This window comes from Miniopterus schreibersii (genome assembly GCF_964146895.1).
Source record: "Miniopterus schreibersii genome assembly, chromosome: 12".
NCBI lineage: Eukaryota > Metazoa > Chordata > Mammalia > Chiroptera > Miniopteridae > Miniopterus > Miniopterus schreibersii.
In genome coordinates this window covers 63463392-63482884 of record NC_138112.1, presented here as the reverse complement: position 1 = coordinate 63482884, position 19493 = coordinate 63463392, and the positions used below count along the sequence as shown (strand labels likewise).

Genomic DNA, 19493 nt, shown 5'->3' with positions numbered 1-19493 from the left:
TTGTCACTAAGAGGGCAGGCCAGAATTTCCCTTGGAACAGTGGTCGAGTTCCAGCAGTTAGCTGTTTGCCTGCCAGTGGCAATCAGGAGGCAATAGTGGCCTCAGCTGGGCCTGGTCTGTTTTCTCGTCATTGCTTGGGCAGGGGGAGCTGGGCCAGAGCTGCAGGATCAAGCCATGTTGTTAGCAGGGTGGTTATAAACACTGGCACTGAGCCCCAGGAAGCTAGTCCCGTTGCACAACTGTGGCCCTCATCCAGGTAGCTCGGACAGAAGGCATTGGCGCCCTCTCACTGGCTTTCCTCGGCTCTGAGGTGGGTGACTGTTTAGAACAGAGGGGCTGTGACCCAGGGCAACGAGGAGTGGAGCAGGAGACGGAGGGAGCTGTTTACTTGGGTTGGGCTCCTGGCAGGGCCTCTGCTGAGTGACTCCAACACCAGTTTACCTCTGCCTTAGCAACAGCAGGTCTCTGGGGATGGAGTGTAGGGAGATGCTTTAAAGGGGTAGGACACCATCCTCAGACCTGGGGACACTAAACACTTGCTTTTGGGGGATCCCAACTGAAGGTGAGGACACCAGGGAGTATCTCGCCATCACTTTTAACCCAGGGGGTTGCCAACTCTATCCCCGCTGGCTGCTTGGCCAGGCACCATGGTTGGTGTCACGTGCAGCTGACAGACAAGCAAGGGCTCCCACGACCCATTACAGCAGCAGGGGGCAGGCTCCATTCTTTCCAGTCTCTGGTTTGGGCTGAAATTAGAATTTCCTAACTAGCCCTTTTTGGTCTTGGGGCCTGGCTTCAGCCTGAAGGGGGTTTGGAGGCAACCCAGACAGCAGCTGCCAAGGTCTGTCAGGCAGTTAGTCTCTTGCCTCTAAAACTACCTCTGCCTCTGGGACACTGGCTCCACTTCAGCTCCCTTCCCCCACTGTGGGCACAAACAAGGAGGCAGGAGTAGTTTTGCCAGGGCCCAGATGCCTGCCACAGAAGTCCCTAGGGGGCCAGGCAGGAATAATCCCCACAGGGTTCTACTTTTTGTGGCTCCTCAGAGACCACCCCAGTGCCCTGGGCAGCTAAACAAACTGGCACCGGCCCTTGACTTCCTGCTACTCACACAATCCCTTCCCTTCAGTCTGGTTTGCTCAGCCATAACCCTGCGCACTAATCAGCAAATAGACCCCAGGCAATTTGGGGAGCCCCACACCCCCTGCTGGCTTCTGCTAGAAACAAGGCAGAGACCTGTCAGTTGTCTTTCCCTCTGAGCCAGAGGCCACCCATCACCTCCAAGCCAGGCTGCATGGTGAACTATGTGGTGCAGGGGGAATAAAGAGCTGATGAGAATGGCCTTAATATACACATCATCTCCCTGAATATTCACATACAAGTTCCTGAAATGGGAACACTGCAGCCCAGGAGAACAAGGCTCTAAAAGCTTTCCTGGCCAGCCCAAGCTTGCACAGCTGGTAGGTGGCTTGCAGGCCCCGTAGCCTGCCTACTGAAGCCTCTCTCTGGCTTCACATCACAATGTATCGCATCGCAAGGGTCTTCCCCTTCCACAGAGCCTGCTGGTGACCCCAGCCTACACAGAAGTGGGGGGCAGTGGGCTAGGATTTTAGACAACTTGCAGGACAGGAAGCTGTAAGGTACAGAAAAAACTTTATTGGAAATCTCTTGAATACATTTTAAAGTATAACTCAGTATTTCCAAACAAGGTAGGCTGGAGGAGGGGAGGGACTCTGCCACCTGGGACAGATGACTGATCCCAGCCCCATCCCCAGTGCTGCAGAAGTCAGTTTAGGGCTCATACCTCCTACTGTACAGGGCTGAGGGGCAAGGGCCGGCCTTGACCATTGCTCTGCTCCTCCCAGACTCAACGCAAAGTCAGGGTTCAGCCTCCCTGGCCTCTCACTGATGGGGTCCTGAAGAAAGGCTGCTGCCTGCACAGGCCAGCATTTAGAAGTCAGAGGAATTTTCCATGCTTGGCCTCAAAAGGAGGACAGTGGCTGAGACATTGGGGCTGGGGGGGGGGGAGGCAATGAATAACTTACAACGGGCCTCCACCCTTCTCAGTCTGGGGCTGTGGAGGTAAACCTGGATTGGTTTAGCCGGCCATGGGTGTGCTCTGGGACATCACTGCTGGGAACATTTCTTTGTGGCAGAGAACACATGCACAGGGGCAAGGCTCAGCCTAACAGAGGCAGCAGCAGAGCCCACTGAAGCCCTCAGAGATCAGCTCTGCAGGTGGAAACAATGTCACATGCAGTTACTGAGCAATTGAGGGCCAGATGCTCCACTGTGAACAGCTGCTGCCAATGAGGGCCCCTCGTGGGTCAGGGGCAAAGGGGCAGGCCTAAGTTTCCACGGCCAGGACTACCAGTTAGGCTGGGAGAGGGACAGAAGGCATAGGTGGGTGAGGCTAGGCACTTGACTTACCCAAGTAACAACACCTGAAGGGTTAAGTCAATCATATGCCCAGCTTTAGTTTCTCAACAAGGAACCAATGCAACCAATAAGCCTCAGGGCAGTGTATAGACCCTGGGATTAGAAGGTGGTGGCCAGACCCAGGCGAAAGGAGGAAAGGACCCATAGTCTTGCCCTGAGAACAGGAACAAGTACCCCAGGAGGGGCCCGTCTGGACTTCCCGAGGTCCACCAGTGGGGAACACATAATGCCCTTGGGCACAATGTACGGCACAACTCTAGGGAGTCACCATGTTTAGCACCCAAGGCCTCCTGGGCTGCCAGAACAAAGCCAGTCACTCTGCAGGCCCTGTGAGAGAGCCAAGGCTCTCACCAGAAATATGTAGGTGTCCCAGGTAAGGCCTGTTGTCAGTTCAAATGCAGCAAGTCTGGGGGGTTCTGTTGTTCTCACCAGCCCTACTCTTGGCTCCCACCTTATATATATGGGAAGGAAGATCCCCGGAGCAGCAACCTGGAATCTGAGGAACCTCCGCAGGAGGCTGCCCAGTCCCAGGAAGAGGCCCTTCACCTTCCCCAAGTGAAAATATCTAACCTCAAACATAATTTCTCTATAAAATATCTGACTTCTCTGAAAGTAATAAATATTTACTGTGTTCTATAACCAAGGAGCAGCAACAGGGAAGGAAGAGAAGGAAGAAATGAACCTTTGCTGTGCCTCCCAATCCCAGAGACACAGGATTCTGTTTCTATGTAGCTGAGGAGCTGAGCACAGGCAGCCACCAGGGCTGCTCAGACCCTCTGTTAAAGGAGAGACTGGCACAACCTTCAAGGGTGGGAATGGCTGACTTTCGAGTTCTCATCTTGGAGAGGCCTGTCATATTGCCAAAGTGCAGGCACAGGGGCAAAGGGAGGGAGAGAGGAAGAAGATACCAGAACTGAAGGAAACAACAAAGAGCCTGAAGGAGCCCTTCCCCCCATCCCAGCACTGTCTCCTTCCTCTCTGTGCCTCCATGCCAGTCTCTGGGCCACCAGCTGGAATGTCAAATGGTTGGTGGTAACGGCAGGCAGGCGAGAGGCCAGCTGCAGGGCAGACCCAGGGCAGGGGGCCAGCAGCGGGAAGGATGGGATGACAACCTTTATGAACAGATGCTGATGGGCGGTGGAAGCAGCTGGCCCTGCAGAGGGCCCTTTTGTTACAAAGGGTCTTCCCATCTCCAAGGCCAGAGGGCGAGTCCTCTCAAATGCTCTAACTGGGCTTGACTGCTGCCATGGAGTCTCCAGGAGGTGCAAGAGCAGGGACTTCCGAGTCCCCATGGGGGAAACCAGCCTCCCCTCCACCTGGCTTGGAGCAGGACGAGGAATGGGAGCAGCTGATGAGTGGGAGGCTGTCTGTCTCCTGGGACCACAGAAAGGGGATGCTGCTGGTACTCAAGGACACCAACTTTTACTGCAGGGTTTCCACAAAGGCATCAAATTCTCGGACGTTCTTCTCGTGCACAGCCAGCTTCTCTGGTAGTGAGTCCTGTACCAGGAGGGAAGAGAAGAGCTCATTCAGGTAGGGCCTTGAAGAGGCAGTCAGCCCTGTCACCCTGGGCTGAGGAGGGGAGCGCAGCAGAGCTCAGCTCAGCAGTGCTGGGATGGAAGAGCAGAATTTGGGGGAGCTGAGCTGTGAACAGAGGGCTTCAGGGTTTTGTGGGGCTGGGGAGGGAGTCTGACAGAACAGCCTAGGGAGTCCAAGTGACCCCACACTTAATGAGATAGAAAAGGACCACACTGACAATAAGATGACACGGAGAAGTTAAATGTGAAATATCTTTGGCACAGATTAGACTGACACTAGAATGAAACAGTAGGTTTAGAGTGCTCAAAACTAAGAAAAATTCACTAAAGATTCTTCACACCCCGTGCCAGGCATCAGAATGCCCTGGGACACATGAACAAGGCAGTCTCACCACACTCCTAACAGATTCTGACTCTGAATAAAAAGAGAAGAAACAGAACCATGAGGAGTTAAGTTTAACTGCCCTCAGGTATCAACTATTCTTTCAAAAATTTGACCCTAATCATGTGGTCTATCTCCATTGAAGAATTTGCATCTGAAGAGTTTAAACTAGCACAGACTTCCTGACAGGCATCACGTACTTGGAAGAGGTGGGACAATCTCCTGCCTAGGAACGTACAAAGTGGCCCAGACACACCAGACAGCCAGGCAGGTTTGGAAAGTGGGACAACAGGCCAGGACTGGCTGCAGCATCACTTTGAGAGCCTCCGATGCCAGTTCCTCCCAACCACATTTCAAGTCAGAGGCAGGGTGCAGAGTGGAGGGTGGTGGGGGGTGTCAGTGGTTAAAAGCCTAAAATCAGAAGCCAGACTCTCTGGAATCAAAGCTTTGTTTTGCAGGCTCAGTGTGACTATGGGCAAGTTATTTGTTCACAGTGTACGTTTTCTTATCTGTAAAATGAAATGATAAGACAACCTACCTCTTAGGGTTGTTGAAGAATCATGTAAAGCACTTAGAAAAATGCTTGGCACCTAGAAAGCCTGGATAAACGTTAATAATAACTATATTATTACTGTACTATTATTGAGCATCATTTTTGTTTAAAGCAAATCAAGGGCAGCTATTCCTAGATTCCTATTCCTAGAGCCATCCCTCTAATTTCAATGTAGGAGGTGACAGCCTCACTTCAGGCAGAGGGGCCCCACATCTCAAGGCATGGGACACCCAGAGCTTGTGGCTGTCCAGGGTACTCCTCAGCAGTTCAGAGGCAGGAAACAGAATTCCCTAAGTGGAGATGTGGTAATGATAGTCGGTATCAGGACATCGGGCTAAACACAGGAACTGCTAGCTGAGGGAATGGCTCTCTAAGGACAGAGCAACAAAGCCAATGCTCAGGACCTTAGGGTTCTTCTGCCCTGTTCAACTGGAATCTGCCTGGTAAGCTAAACAGCTGAATGTGAGAGCCGTTGGAGAGCTTGGCTGAGTGGCATCAGCACGTAGAAGACATCAGACACCGAACAATAGCAGTGTGTAAGAATTGCTGAGTGTGTGCAAAAGGAGGAAGTGAGTGCAAGAAATTCAATATAATGACTGCCAGGCAAAATGCGAATCTCAGTGCAATCAAAAGAAGATAATGGTCTAAAAGAGCCTCTTTCCTGTTATTGGGAAGATGGGAGGTGTGGGACTAAGGGGAGTAAAAGGAAGAAATTTCCAGGTCTGTGGAGCAGGAATGACATCCAAGGGGGAAGGGAGGTCAGAGGATGAAATGGGGTGGGGGGGAGGGGTTTCCATACCAAGTCCTCGGCCATGGACTGTGCCCCGATGTCTATGGAGAGGCTGCTCAGCTGAGGGGGGTTCTGAAATTCACGATAGAAGGTCCCCAAGTCCATCGGAAGAATGTCGTCTTTAGAAAAAGCTGGTTTCTTCAAAAACAAAACCAGACTCAGTTTAGCTTACCATGGACCACAGAGGAAAATCAGAGATAAACAACCCTCTTTCCTTCTAGTAATTATAGAAGAGGTTGCTTCAGGCTTATCTTAGGGAGAGAAGTCTTTAAACCTTCTCTCTGCTGGGCAGCTGAATTCTAATCCTGCTAACATTCCTCTTCCCTGGTTAGGGTTATGTCACCTTCCTTTAAATTCCTTTCCTTAGCACAGGTATATCCATTAAGGCAGGAATAGAACCTACTGGAAAATCTCTCTTTAGAGCTGAATTGCATTATGAATGTCAACCAAACACATGGCATAACATACCTTATTGTTCATTGGCCTGCAAATGTCTCCCCAAGCAGGCTATGAGGGCAGGTTCTCCACATACACTGCCCAGCTGGGTGCCCAGCTATCCCATCCCTTCTGTCCATATAAGTCCAATTTTTCCCGTGAAGGAGGTCCTATCTGAGTGTAATGTATGCCTCTAGGTTTATTTCCCCTGGGGCAGCAGAGGTCAAGGAAGGCCACGGCAACTTACAAAGTCGATCATGACAAAGTCATCGTGGGTATTGCCACTGCTGCCACCGCTGGAGCCATCAGAGTGCAGGCTGCCCTGTAGAGGAGACTCGGTCTCTGGGGAATCCGGAGGATTCACCTGGTTCAGGATAAGGCAGAGGAAGGGGCTGGTTCTGTGCACTGGGGGCACGTTACTGTTAACAATCGAGGGTCTTGTGAGGGACCCAATACAGCTACAAATCCCTAAGTTGTGGGGCAGGGCTAATGGTCTGGGGAGGAACAGTGGAGGCCCAGGAAGGACAATGACTCCCATACCACCTCACTGGAAACTTCAGGCTCACCATGGGATCAGCATCCTCCAGCTCTAAATTCTTGGGAGCAAACATAGCAAAGGGTATGTCCAAACTGGTCAAAGTCACCTGAAGAGACAGGAGAAAGTATTAGTGCCCGCCCCTCCCTCAGCTTCCATAGAGGCTGCCAGAAGACTGGAGGCCCAGCAGGTTCACAACCAGGTTAACCAGGCTGCCTCTCAGGTTCCTGTTTTGGAGACCCCCCCCCCCCTCCCAATTTCCACCACCTCCCAACACAGGCCCACAGCATAGACAGGGATGAGGGCTGCCCCAGACCCCAGGACTTCAGCTTTGGAAGATTACCCACAGTAACTCAGTGACAACTGTTCCCTGGCAGCGCCAAGGAAGAACTTCCTACTTCAAGTTAGGCTGACGCAGATACTTCAGGGCACCATGCTTGTACTGAATGGTGTCTAGCCTCCCTCTCCTCTAAGAGGCTTGAAAGATCACAGAACAATAATTCTTAACTTTTTGGGGATGGTGTCACAGGTTATTAACCCTCTTCATAAAAATTCACACACACACACATACAATTCACATGTGATGTCAGTGACTGCAGAGATCCCAGGTTAAGAGACCTGCCTATAAGGCCTCCCTCAGACATGGCTCACAGTGGCAGTGGCAGAAAAATCACCTGGTTGATGGGTTTGTTGACAAAAGCCCCCACTTTTCGGGCAAAGATGGTCTCCAAGACATCGTGGGGAGAGGCGCGTCCCTCACTGCTGTTTGATACAGTTTCAGTATCCTCACTGGAGAAGAAAGGTAACATTGGTACTCGTTCTCAAACCACAGCAGAGCCTCCTTGGTTTCCCATGAAGCTACCCTCTGTGGGCTGCAGCCTACGGCAGGAGTTGCCCCACCACCCACTCAGTGGGAAAGGGCAATATGTGGTCTGGCTGCTGCTGCTCCCCCCCTCCCCTCTGAGTTGAGAGCAGAGGGCTACATTTCCTGGAACAACTAAAAACTATGCACATGTGAATGAAATTCAGTGTTACAATCGTGTAAAGCTTATATGAAATACCAATAAGCTTCCACTACCGTGCATATACCAATCATACATATAGGCAAGCAGCTTCCATAAACTGTAATTTAAATATTAATTACAGAAACAGATTCAAGATTTTAGCTGTTCTCTAGCTCCTTATTTTTGTTTTGGATGGTTATTTAAAAGCTCAGGCGGTACAGTTTACAGTAGTGTTAAATTTAAGTCTTACCTCACATGGAACATTATTCCAAGTCGAGTCTCAAATTTGTCTAGATAGCCAGAGCTTTCTCCGCCCATGACAAATTGCCTGGGCTGAGGTCCTCTGTGCTCTGTATCACATTTCCTGCTCTCTCCTCACCCTCAATCATCCCTCCGTTCAACGATACAATATGGCTGTTCCCACTGACCCCTCCAGTCTGATGCAGAGTCCTGGATGACAGGAGGGCGTTCCAAACAGCAGAAACAGGGTCCCATATTGTGGCTGCCAGACCAGTAGTCACAGCCCTGCGAGCAGCAGGGGATAGGAAAGCTCCTCTGCCAAAAGCAGGGGCTCAAGGTGGGGAGGAAGGCTGTGAACTCCAAGTAGCCTCTGGACTCCCGCCAGCAGGGAGGAGCAGCACTGAGGAAAGGCCTGAGCTCTGAGCACCTGCAGTTAAGGACCTCCTGCACAGGGTCCTCGGTCTTTACTCCCAGACATGCCCCAGGAGTAAAGGCTCAGAAAATAAGAGTGTAAAATGACAAACAGGCTCTTCTTTTGATTATCTAACAGAGGGAGGGATAAGAAGATGAAAGTTTGGGAAGTCAGGAATGAACGTAATTATTTTTCCTGATGGATGGTGTGAAAATTTGACCTTCCCAAACAATTCCCTTCCCATCACTCCACCGTGGGAATGAAGAAAAAAAACCACCCAGAAATTTCTATTATCCAAAAGTTCATTTAGGATGTGGCAAGCAATCAACGTCATTACCGCTGGGGACTTCCAGGCAAGGGAGGGCAGGTCAGATCAAGACAGCCTCAGCTTCCCTCGGGAGAACTCCAAGTGTAATGGAAAGAGTGAGCATGCACTTGAAGTCAGGAGTGAGGCTTGTGCCCAGCCATTTTGCAAGCTAACTGCTCTTAGGCAAAGTACTTAATCCTTCTGAGATCCTTCCATCTGTTTATTTGTTTGTTTATTTATTTATAATATGTCTTTATTGATTTCAGAGAGAGAAAGGGAGAGGGAGAGATAGAAACACTAATGATGAGAGAGTCATTGATCGGCTGCCTCCTGCACGCCTCCTACTGGGGATCAAACCCGTAACCCGGGCGTGTGCCCTGACAGGGAATCGAACTGGATCCTAGGTCGATGCTCAACCACTGAGCCACACCAGACAGGCCATCTTTTAAAAGGAGGTAACAGTGGTGATCTTTGTGGGGTGCAGTTATGAGAACTTTCATTTTCTACCTAATCAATGTCTTTATAATTTAAATTTCACAGAATGTATCACTTCTACAACCAAAACAGACAAATTAAAAAAATTTTTTAATGAGAAAAAATAGTTGTTTCTAAAGGATCTCCATGAGGCACTAGCATAGCAGAAAAAGAAAATCAATCCTAACTACCACCACAGATATACCGCGGCTCAAGACTTCATGGTAAACACTCGGTTCTGGTCCTCAGGAAACAATGAAGACCAACTCCAAGGGAATAAATCTCAGGGTAAAAGAAAAACCCCTTCACTGGATGAAGGTGGTAAGAGCCAAGCCCCTGCTGTGCGCTGTTAGTAGTGAAGCTGGGGCCAGCGTCTTTACATACCAGCTGCAATGAGATTCTTATTGGGAACTTAAAGGAATGCACATTTGGGGCGCAAATGGGGAAGCCTGAGTCAATGCTGAAAAGCCCCTCTTTACTAACACCAAACAAGCACGTGTCAGGGAGGACAGGCCCCTGGCTGGCCTGAGCAGCGGCAGAGCCAAAACATGAACTTACCTGCTAGAAGGTGTGGCAGCACAGTGGGCCCCATCAGAAGGGGTGTAGGTTGCCAGTCTCTCCTGATCAGCCTGGGCACCGTGGACAGGCTGGTTGGGGACAAGGGGTACCCCACCTTCCTTCCCAGGAACCATTAGCTTTAGGGAAAAAGGAAAAATACAGTGAATGGTGACAGCCTCAGGCAGAAGATGACACTCAAGGCCTAGCAGGATGCTATCTGCTTTCAAGATTGTTCATCACCACTGCTGCCATCTAGCGAGCAGGAAACCTTGGCTCTTACCCTCCCTGGGACTCAGTTACTGGGAGACATGCATGGCAATTACAGAAGGAAAAGGAAAGAGGGAGAAACAATGGGAGCTCTTCTTTCCTTTCTGAAGTTTAAGAGGCCCTTCCTCTCAAAGCCCTGCTAGTTCTCCAAACTCAGAGAGAAGCTTTGCTTCCAAACACTTAGAATGCAACTGGTATCACAAGAGGCCCCTCAGGGCAGGAAGGCAGCACAGGAACCCCCAGGGTTCACCCCATCTTTAAAGATACCTGGTGAGGATGTGTGGTGTGTAAGCCAGCAGCACACACTACTGGGTAAGCCAGGTCAGCTGATCCAACGCCCAGGGCAGCAGGCTGATAGGAAAGGCGAGAGCTTGAGAGCTAAGCAAGAGAAAAACAAGGGGGCAGAGGAAAGGGGGGAGAGCACAGGTAGTCCTGGAGCACAGCTAATGATCAAGGTCAGCAGAGAGGTAAGGAGTGGACCCAGCCCACATCCTCACAGCGCCAGGGGCCTGTCTAAGGGTTAAAGACAAGACAGGACTAGGCCATTTCTTTTTAAATGAAGAAACTGTTTGTGGGGCGGAGATTCCCAGCTCTGTGGCCTTACGAAGGCCTCAAGTGATTCCCTTGCTCCCCCTTTTCTCAGCTAACTGCTCTGTGTCCAGCTCAAGCTGGGGCAGGTCTTGGAGCCAAAGTCATCAGTTTTCCCCAGGTCATTCTATTTTCTCCTTTGTCCTTGAGGTCTCTTTGGAACTGAAGGCGTCTTCTCTAATCACACCCTCCCTCACCACTGGGTATGGAAGGGCTCCTAGTTATGTTGAGAAAGAAAGAATACCACTCTTGGATTGTTTATCTGGAAGTAAGATATAAATAACTCCATGTATTTTTCACATAAATGGGGGGGGGGCAACTGAAAAATCCTATTTTGGGCTGCTCTATTATGGTTGTCCTGTTAGAAGTCAATTACTAAGTCTCAAAATAACCCACAGAACACTTGGGGACATTTAAATAGCTATACCCTCTATTTTATTTACAATTTTTAAATAAAAAGATGCCATCTAATTTATCCCCTTCTTCCCATTAGACTCACTTGATGGGAAAAGGCCAGTCCTGCCATGGGGACCCTCAGGGTATCCGTCACCACAGGAGTAGGGGTCTGAAAATGTGCCTTTGTAACAGTAAACACACACTGTGCACAGATACAAACAGAGACAGGAGAAACAAGAGAAGAAAAAAGAAAAGGGACTTGAGAAAGAAGTGAAAAAACTCCGAAGGGGCAGGAGCAACAGAGGCTGAAATGCACAATGGAAGTCAGGCGTGAAGCGGGGAGAAAGCTGCAAGACAGCCTTCCCAAAAGGATGGCTTCAAGGGTCTGCAGAGACGTTTATTCCAGGACACTCTGTGCATGCGTGTCTCCCTGATGAGCAGGTGGAGTCAAGCTGGAATAGTTTGGCAAAAAGAGAAACCTGAACCAAGTATTAGCCCATCTTTAGTCAAGAGGATGGGAGGACATTAGAGAATGGTCTCCAATAGGAAGGGCCCGAGAGCAGCCACAAGGTGTACTCAGGATGAATGAAGAAACAGATTAAAATGTTAAAATGCCTTTTTTGAGGGGACCCAGAATCCTCAGGGGCAGGTTTAAAAACTTGACATTCGTTGGCTGGAACTTCAAAGTACCCAGCTGCACTTTCCTACATCATCCCAGGGAAGATGAGTGGGTAAGTACAGATGTAGACATAGGGCCCTGTGTGTGTGTGTGTGTGATCTGAGAACTTGATGGAGCAAAAGCTGGGACACTTTCAAAACTCTTATGATTTCAAGTTTTAATTATGGGCGTGATGATTATTTTGGGTCTTGCTGTTCCATCTTTAATAAGTAAAATGCTTAAAATTGAAAGTAGGACCTTGCCCGGCCAGGTGTGGCTCAGCAGTTGAACATCGACCTAGGATCCAGGAGATTGAGGTTCGATTCCCCTTCAGGGCACATGCTCAGGTTGCGGGCTCGATCCCCAGTAGGGGTCGTGCAGGAGGCAGCTGATCAATGATAGCTCTCTCATCATTGATGTTTCTATCTATCTCTCTCCCTCTCCCTTCCTCTCTCTGAAATCAATAAAGACATATTTTAAAAAAAGAAAATAGGACCTTAAGTCACAGTAACAGGTTCAGGGTTACAACTATTAACTATTTCTTGACACAAATGAAACATGATCCCTCTTTTGTTGGCAAAACAAACATTAATATGTGTTCACTGGACTCTAGCAAAAGCTCAAATAGAAGTTGTTGAACAATTATGCAATTCCCTAAGTTAAACCAAGGAAGAAACTATTTCAGTATTTACAGGAATGAGGTGACCTGATGGCAAACAATTTTCTCTCTCTGTTCAAAATCAGTATTTCTGCACCAAACTGTACCAACCTTGATACAGTATTGATAAGATCTTGATGTGATTTACTTTTAAACTGTGACAAGACACAACAGGAAACTGATACCATGAGAACAGATAGGCTCTCCTTACACAGGTCAACAACCTTTTACGCAAGCATTCCATGCAGATACTACTTAACTTCCCTTTACCTTTGGAGCTGGGTGAAATTTCCACTATATCAGACAGAGACAAACTGATTTATTAAAGCCAAGCTTTATCATCCCTCATGTCCTCAAGTCACAACTTTATTTATTGTTTATAAATTTATCACTTATAAAACAAAACTTTAATGAACATTAAACTTGACATATTCACATTTTATTATCTAAAAAATAATCTACTCCCATTAACGTGTACTCTTAAGAATGTGGGCTCCCCCTCATTTTGCTCAGTATTGTGCTATGTCAGTAAGCGTACCAGAAGCTACCCGCTCCCAGAACAATGGTGACACTCATGCCTACGCATGTTAATGTGAAGGGAATAATAATCCCCACCCCCCAAACCAAGCTGTCTAGGCAACTTTACAACAAGACCCTCTTTAACTCTAAATTGGGACAATAGAAATAATAGTGATCTGTGGATTCTGTAACACCTTTCACACACATTGTGCCTAACTTCTGTGTCTGAAACAGAATAGAACCATAATTTTAATCCAGCATCGCCTAACAACCCACGATGGAATAAATTTAATTTTTTTCTTAATTTAAAAACACTGAAAATAAAAACTTATGAATAGCTAATTAATTTGCTGGGTTCCCAAAATAAGATGGTGAGAAGGGATTATCTGGGCCTGGTTTAAAGGAAAGTAGGAATGAATTGGTCTAGGAGAAACTGTCTAATGTGAAAATCAAAGAGGAGGGAATAGTGATGGTGGGCAGGTAGAGCAGGGATTTGCAGGCAATGAAGGAGGCCGAAAATGAAAGACTTGGGATGGAAGGGACAAAATGTGCCCTGAAATTCATCCAGTTGGCAAAAATGATTCCTTAGCGGAAGCAGTCTCAGTACCATGTACATTGTACAACAAGGCCACTACAGGCACTTCCTCTTGGGAATCTGAGAACCCTGTCTGGAGCCTGTGTTTTATTGAAATTCCGTTTGACACTGAAGATGGACTCAAGTGGAAAAGTTAATGGTTAAAAATGTTCAGACGGAGAATGCAGATAGGCAGAAATCTCTGTGTCAACTAGTAAGAAAAATGGCCCTGCTGGTTTCTTACTAGCAAAATGCTAAAATACGCTAAATAATTATTGGCTCCTTTTGTGCTTCTTCCATTATTGGGGGCCATATTTACCACTTCAAATGAGAAGTAGCTACCAAATTAACAAGTGTAGGTTAGAGTATCTCTCTGGTATGAGAATGCATATGGAATTCTGTGAGTGATTTTTCTAGGGAATTTTTAGATGTTCCCAGGAAGGTAAAGGTTACATGTTGTGGGTTAAGAATGGTTACTGCAATATTACCTGCTGGATAAGAAGGCTCTTCCTCATCACTCAAAAGAACCCCCTCGAAACAATTACTACCACCACCAAAAGAAACTACCTAAATTTTGACGTCATTTCATAACGTGCCAAATTACTACCACCACCCCAAAACCCGTTTCCCCTACCTGGGATGGAGGGGAGGTGGAGAAAGAGGTGGTACACACTTCTTGAGAATCTTCCACAGAAGGATATGTTACTCCAGTGTCCTCACCAGTGGTTCTGTAGTGAAGGGAAAGGAAATCATGAATTTTACGGTGATGGCAGTCAATTTTAGAAAGGCCACAAAGGGATGCAAGTTATGACAACAGTTGTTTTAGGCAGAGTTCATAAGAGTTCAGCAAGAGAGCTGTGCTGAGTCCTTCATAATTTCAAACATTTCCAGAGAGCAGCATCTAGAGGTTGACAATGGCTTTTTTTTTTTACCCAAACATCTTACCTGACCTATCGTTTGAGAGTATTTGCTTAAGCCTGGACAATGATGGGGCCAAAGAACTATCAGCAACAGATTGCAGTAAAACAAAAGTCTAGACTCCAAAGACAATCATATCCAATTTTAGAAGTCCTTCACATAAAGGCAGTATCCTTCCTGACACATATCGATTCCAACCTCTAGAGAATTCTAGAATCTGTTTTCTGGGAACTAGGCCTGAAGATATTTGATTCTCAAGTGTAACTGAATTGTGCCAATGATAACCTGCAAACCATTTGATTTGCAATGGACATTCCACAGATTACTGCCACTCTTGTCTCTAAGTCAAATCACTACTGTCAAGATTCACCACGTCCAAGAATTTTCTGAGACATTCTATATACCCCAGGTCTGGGTGTACCTTACAGGCAGCAGCAAAAAAGGAAGCTAGCCATTCCATTTCTCTTCTTGTGGGGTCTCCATCAGTGCCCCATGCCCATTGGTGAGTGCTGATAAAGGTGCCCTATGTACCTGTGAGATGGATGCTTCTGCTAGCTGCAGTTTGGGAAAGTGCCTTTCACATTCCTCACCTGTAATTGCAGGGGTGCATGGGCGAGGAGCTGGGATAGGGACGGTCCACAAAGTGATCAATGATAATCCCCATGATAGGTGGGGTCCTCTCAAATTGCCTGCAACGCAATAAGCAGATTGCAGTACTTGTTAGAATGCCTTGCCAGCCTCCCTGAAGATCTATTAGCAGGAACCATCAGACCCTTAACTATCGCATCCCAAAATATAAACCACCATCTCCATTGTTGGCTCTGGAACACTCAGATTCTCCAATGAAACTGGGCTCTCTCTTTATTTTATTCTTCAGAAGGGGACTGATTTCAGCAATGGCAAAGCTGAACTGCAGACTTAGCTGTCGAGTTTGGGTGAAAAAACTTTAGTATCTTTGAGCTTTTTGGATTCCATTGCTCTTTCCTCACCTGGTAGACATGAATGCCAAGTTAATCCTATAAGCACAAGAAAGAGTGATGGTGCCCACAGGGGTGCCCACTGTCCCAACACGAACTGTCTGGAAACCTAGGAGAAGAGATAAATAATTAGCTTTTTCCCCCCAGAGAATACTGACACTGCCCCATCTGTCTTTCCTTGCATTATTTAGCTATACACTCTCTGGCATTATTGATGTATCACCTTGAGTGCCTCAATTTCATGTGTGTACCTGTATGTGTTGTTTTTTTCTTTCAATTAATTCTATATTGACCTAATATTAGCAAGGAAAATAGCACTGTGTTTCCAGATAAAACTACCTTCAAAAAGGTAAAACAACTGTTAATCCTATAGCTCGAGCAAGTCCTAACCAACCCTGCCTGGACTGTCACATGCCCAATGAGACAGCAAAGGGACACTAAGAGTTTGTCACAAAAACACCTCAAATTTATGAAGTAACTGCACTCTCACTCAAGCTGCCACCCCAGAACTAAGTACGAAAAAGAGCCAGGGCCTTGCAGGTGACTCTCCCAACCAAGCTTTCCTGGATTTCTTGGTTTCACTTCCAATTTTTCAAAATTGATGCTCATCAGAAACATCTAACATGTTCATTCTAGAAAATTAGGAAATAGACAATTGTATAAAGAGTAAGAAAGAATACCAAGTTATTGGAACTTTGGGGAAATTAGCCACTCCCTAGTGGCTCTGGGACCACCTACCTGTCTTTTCCTTCCTTGTATCATACATATGAAAATCACAAGCTGCATATTATTATGCACCCAAGCCCATCTCTGGTCAGGAGAGCTCTTAACACTACAAATGTTTTTCAACCTTGATACATACCTTCTCCTAAGCCATTCAGCTGAACTTCCCCAAAATATATCCTGCAGGGAAGAAAAAAAAGATGTTACCTGATTCTTTATTCTAATGGCCTCTATAGAAAAAACACCTAGAAACAAAATAAACAAAACAAATCTTTCTTTTCTTATTACATGAACACCTCTCTTAATGGAGCAATAATGCTACTACTTCAATTAGGCCGCCAGCAAGAGGGTGTATATGGAGAAGATAGATAAAAAAAATTAGGAAAATAATAATTAAGTGGAAACTGCTATATAAGTTTCTTATTCCCTCTCCCGCCTGGAAAAATAAACACAGGGAGGGTTGCTATATTATTGCTAAAAAAAGTTAAAGAATGACTTAATAACTATTCTCAAGTACTAGACTGTTACAACAGAACTAGTTAAGTCTAATCATTAGTCTTTCCATCCTGCTATCCTAATTCTTCTTGAAATCGGCTCTATACATGTAAGACAAAGGCTTAAAACCGATGGTTGGTCACTAATATGAAAGAAAAGTCTTGGCCGATTTGGGGCTCCTGGATCTCATGCTCTGCTCTCTTTCCTATGTATCCTCCACGCCACCACTTTGGTCCATCAGACAAACTAAGTACAGTTCATACCTCGCCCCTACTTCTGTGCCTTGCCATCTGCTGTACTCCTCACCTGGAACAATCTTCCTCCCTCGCTTCTACCTGCTGAAATTCTCTCTGCCTCAAGGTCTAGCTTGAAGGCCACTTCCTCCATGAAGCCTGTCTTGTATCTCCCACTCAGAACAAATTTTCCCTTTCTGTGTTCTCCCAGCACTTTTTTCCTGATACTGCTACGCAGCTTTCAAATCCTGCTTTTTATTAAATTATGCATGTACCAAACTATTTCCCCCATTAGATTAAAAATACCTGTAGGGCAGGGCCTCTGTATAGTTCTTCCTTAGGCCTAGGACAATGCTTACATTAAAAAGGTACTTAATACTTGTTGAGGTGAAATATTCCAAGAAAAATACTCAAAGAACTGTTGACCAGTTCTCTATATCCACAAACAACTAATTAAAAAACAAACTGAATTAGCAATTTGTTAAACAAGAAATTTTAGTTTAACTCTGGAATACAGAGGGCAGGAATCTGCTCAGGATAGTCTGTTTTTTAAATTTTTAAGCTCCTTTTCCTGGTCCAAGGTCCTGTCAGTAGGACCTCAAAATCCAATCCACAGGAATCACGACTGTGCACAAACCAAAGGACAAAGAGCCTGGCCGATATGGCTCAGTGGCTGAGCATCGACCCATGAGCCAGGTTGGATTCCTGATCAGGGTGCGTGCCCGGGCTGTGGGCTAGATCTCCAGTCGGGGGCGTGCAGGAGGCAGCTGGTCAGTGACTGTCTCTCATCATTGATGTCTCTATTTCTCTCTCCCTCTCCCTTCCTCTCTCTGAAATCAATAAAAACAGATTGGAAAAAAAAAAAAAAGAAAAGGACAAACACCTTGGTAGCCTTGGAAAGCGGAGCTCATAAGGGAAGACAGACAGACAATCACAGTGAAGCTACAGCATCAACTATCCAACCAATCACCTGTCCAAAAACTAACCATGGGATACCTACATAATATCTGAGTGCCAGTCAGACAGCGCGCAGGGATAAGGCTGACAAGTGAATCAAGAAGCTGAGCAGCCACGCTGTTTACCTGTACAATATGACATATTCATGCCCTTGCTTCCTGGAGAGTCTGTAAGCTGGCGTCACCCTAGTTATAGCCAGGAGAGACTTCAGCAGTAACGACAGTCTGTTGTACACAGTGTAGGAAACTTTGATTTCTTTATCACACCTGTGGAGCACACAGACACTATCAGCATCCTCCTATTCAAGCAACATGAGACAAAGAGCAGAAAAGCAGTGGCTATAGAGATAACAGTTATGTTCCATCTATTGACTGAGCTTAACTTGTTAGCATTATTCATAAATTCTGATAGAACACAAACTGCTTTGCAGTCCAAATACATGGTTCAGAGTATGACAGCTAACAGACGTGGTTGCAAATTAAGCACTGGAACTGTATAAAATTAAATTTATTATTAAAACATGCTCTGAACTAAAGGTGTAATTAGAGTTCTTTGTCAGTTTATTAACAGATTGCTACGAAAAGCGAACAAACAAAAGTTTCACTTTCTCATGCACTGGACACAGGGAGATGGGCACAAAAAGGCACCGAATGTATTTTTTATAGCTTTGAAGCAGTTATCTTTCTAAGAAATAAAGCAACACAATTAAAAACAGCAATTCAATGTTGCAATTATATTAATGAAGGTGTAAACACAATTTCAATGTCTCATCTGATGAGCTGTTTACCTCTATACATGTGTTTGGTACTAAAATTTTGGACTATAACCTGGCAATTGCTTTCTATACTTAAAAAATGCCTATACCACATATATTTATTACTAAAGTTTTTCTTTTGAGGTGTTGCTATTTCTTCAATTTTTCTATATGTGTAATCTTCTTGAAAATGGAAACTTCAGGCAGGAAGTAAGCTAATCTGCCTTGAAAGAAGAAAATGGAGGAGGGAAATAACATGCATTTCCAATCTATGACCAATACTGCATAAAAAGGAGTAGGGAGGGGAAATCTTATTGGATGTCTGCCACACAAAAAACAGACAAAATAGAGTAGTCATGTTACAAGAGCTCCCCAGGGATTTAATCAGAGAACTATCTGTACTCTGGGAAAACAAGAAACCCTTTCAGCTTTCTCTCTGCTCCTTTCCCTGTAATGTCTGAGTCTCTCTGGACTGATGCTCCCTCTGAAGGTCATCTCTGTGCCAGGGCTGGAAGCCAAGCATGAAGCATTGTAGCAAAGACCTATTGGTTTTGTTAAGTGAGCAGAACACCCTCCATGACTGATAACAAAGCACTGTTTTTCACATGATGTCATCTGCTTTATCCTCAGTTACCACAACCAAGGAACCTAAGATAGAGAACTTACTTTTCATTCATTTCAAGACACCAAATTTCTAGTTCCATGGAATCTCCCTATAGATGGGACAAATGAAAGACATTTCAATTTTATTTTATTTTTAAAATTTTCTTTTTTCTTATTACAGAGCTCTATATAGTCACTATAAAATATATTATAAATTATAAATAAGCAAAATAAAGATAATATATAATCCAATCAGCCACATTTCTAAATAAAGGTGAGATCATATCATATACATTCTTTTAATCACCTAGTTTTTAATAAATACATGGAATTTTCCTTATAGTTAACAATCCTGCATTATTTTTAACAGCTGCACAGTATTCCAAAACATGACCGCCACTTTATCCAATCAGTCCCCCGTCCTTGGACATAAAGGTTGTTTCTAATTTTTCACTACCACGAACAGCATTTTGATAAACAGCCTGGAGACTACAATTTTGCACGTACCC

General features: G+C 45.8%; 1 protein-coding gene across 38 annotated transcripts in view; it reads right to left on the bottom strand.

Moving 5' to 3' along the window:
• Nucleotides 1-1632: 1632 nt before the first annotated feature.
• The window catches only part of ATG13 (autophagy related 13), a 29479-nt gene continuing 11618 nt past the window's right edge, over nucleotides 1633-19493 (bottom strand). For 3 of the 38 annotated variants that reach the window (XM_081153741.1, XM_081153706.1, XM_081153705.1), the window contains 14 exons: nucleotides 19048-19094; nucleotides 17753-17893; nucleotides 16082-16122; nucleotides 15232-15328; nucleotides 14833-14931; nucleotides 13959-14052; nucleotides 11019-11117; nucleotides 10199-10282; nucleotides 9665-9801; nucleotides 7344-7458; nucleotides 6701-6778; nucleotides 6382-6456; nucleotides 5709-5837; nucleotides 1633-3936 (listed from right to left, as the gene is read on the bottom strand). In XM_081153741.1, the coding sequence (XP_081009867.1) occupies nucleotides 3859-3936; nucleotides 5709-5837; nucleotides 6382-6456; nucleotides 6701-6778; nucleotides 7344-7458; nucleotides 9665-9801; nucleotides 10199-10282; nucleotides 11019-11117; nucleotides 13959-14052; nucleotides 14833-14931; nucleotides 15232-15328; nucleotides 16082-16122; nucleotides 17753-17893; nucleotides 19048-19094 (1314 nt within the window). In that variant the 3' untranslated portion in view covers nucleotides 1633-3858. Of the gene's footprint in view, nucleotides 3937-5708; nucleotides 5838-6381; nucleotides 6499-6700; nucleotides 6779-7343; nucleotides 7459-9664; nucleotides 9802-10198; nucleotides 10310-11018; nucleotides 11118-13958; nucleotides 14053-14832; nucleotides 14932-15231; nucleotides 15329-16081; nucleotides 16123-17752; nucleotides 17894-19047; nucleotides 19095-19493 lie in introns of all 38 variants that reach the window. The other 35 variants (XM_081153737.1, XM_081153736.1, XM_081153738.1 and 32 more) reach the window with 14 other exon arrangements.